At 32.2% G+C, this 1,242-nt stretch overlaps 1 protein-coding gene across 2 annotated transcripts in view; it reads right to left on the reverse strand.

Moving 5' to 3' along the window:
- LOC106461058 (zinc finger CCCH domain-containing protein 4-like) overlaps positions 1-580 on the reverse strand; it is a 26,692-nt gene extending 26,112 nt beyond the window's left edge. Inside the window, exon 1 of one of the 2 annotated variants that reach the window (XM_013920848.2) lies at positions 321-580. In XM_013920848.2, coding sequence (XP_013776302.1) covers positions 321-406 — 86 coding nt within the window. In that variant the 5' untranslated portion in view covers positions 407-580. Of the gene's footprint in view, positions 1-271 lie in introns of both variants that reach the window. The other variant, XM_013920855.2, reaches the window with a different exon arrangement.
- Between the last annotated feature and the right edge of the window lie 662 nt (positions 581-1,242).

Consider the following 1,242-nt stretch of genomic DNA (forward strand, 5'->3'; position numbering starts at 1 on the left):
ACTATCGTTCTAACAGTGGCCTCTCACCTATATTTCGTCATAATATTATATATATATATATATATATATATATATAAAAAATGTAGAGCCCTATCTAACATTAAACGTCAATAAACGCTACTATAATAAATAGCCACTGAAACATATGCTGTTGCGGTAGTCTGGAACGTTTTTCCTAATGCCTAACCAACATAACTTCATTTTTGAGGCTTCAGCGCTTGTAATATTTCCCTGTTACCTATCACACTTTAAAGCTATTCTCAATCTATACCTTCGAAGATATAAAGCACAAAGTTGAATGTGTTGGTAGGGTACTCGACCTTTCAATTTCTCCTTCATTCAGTGTGTCTTTGTTTCTCTCCCCGACCAAAAGTGGGGCTATGGCAAACACACTATCAAGGGCCATTAATGAGGTTTTCGCATGTGATCCGCTCTTTTACTGTGGGTAGCAGGTTTCAAAGTGTCGAAAATCAAGAATTTACAAATATTTCACTTGTAAGGGTCTTACAGTTACACACAGCTTCTTACAGTTTCAGGACGCTCTTGCACACTGCAATGGCGCTAATTCGTGACACGTTATTGACGTCATCTGTTGCTGAGTTGGCAGGGGTTTACAGAAAACCCGATATCTGTTATATGGACGAAATATTTTTCACAGAATAAAACAAAATTATGTCAAATTAGAATAATACTCTACGTAACTTTACTATAAAATATAGAATATGATAAGTTACATTAGGTGGAGATTCGCATTTCGTAAATAGTCGTATGCTTGTTTAATTTCTTTCTCTGAAACTTCTCATTGTTCCACGTTATCTTAAAACTTTAACCTTCCCATGTCCTCTACTCTAACTAGGGAGAGTTTCAAAAGTACAAAGAATAATATTTAAAACACGTTTTGATTATTGTAATAGTAGAAAGCAATAAACAAAATTGCCAACATAGGACAATATTATTATTAATAATATGAAACAATTTAATAGGTAAGAAAATGTAAACAAGCTTTAATAGTTTAAGCAAACTTGTAAGAATTTTGTATTTATGTTTTAAAGAAATTTTAAATCACCCCCATAAATATATATAGCGTTTCGTATGACGTAATGAAGAATGAGTTGTATGATCTTTTGCCTAAGGATTGTAATTAAATTTAACTTTATTTAAAAGGACAACTATTCGGCATAAATAGCTTTAACTTAGGCACGAATAGTTGTAGGATTTCCTTTTTCTTTCTATTTTTTAATA

Source organism: Limulus polyphemus, unplaced genomic scaffold (genome assembly GCF_000517525.1).
Source record: "Limulus polyphemus unplaced genomic scaffold, Limulus_polyphemus-2.1.2 Scaffold36, whole genome shotgun sequence".
Classification (NCBI taxonomy): Eukaryota; Metazoa; Arthropoda; class Merostomata; order Xiphosura; family Limulidae; genus Limulus; species Limulus polyphemus.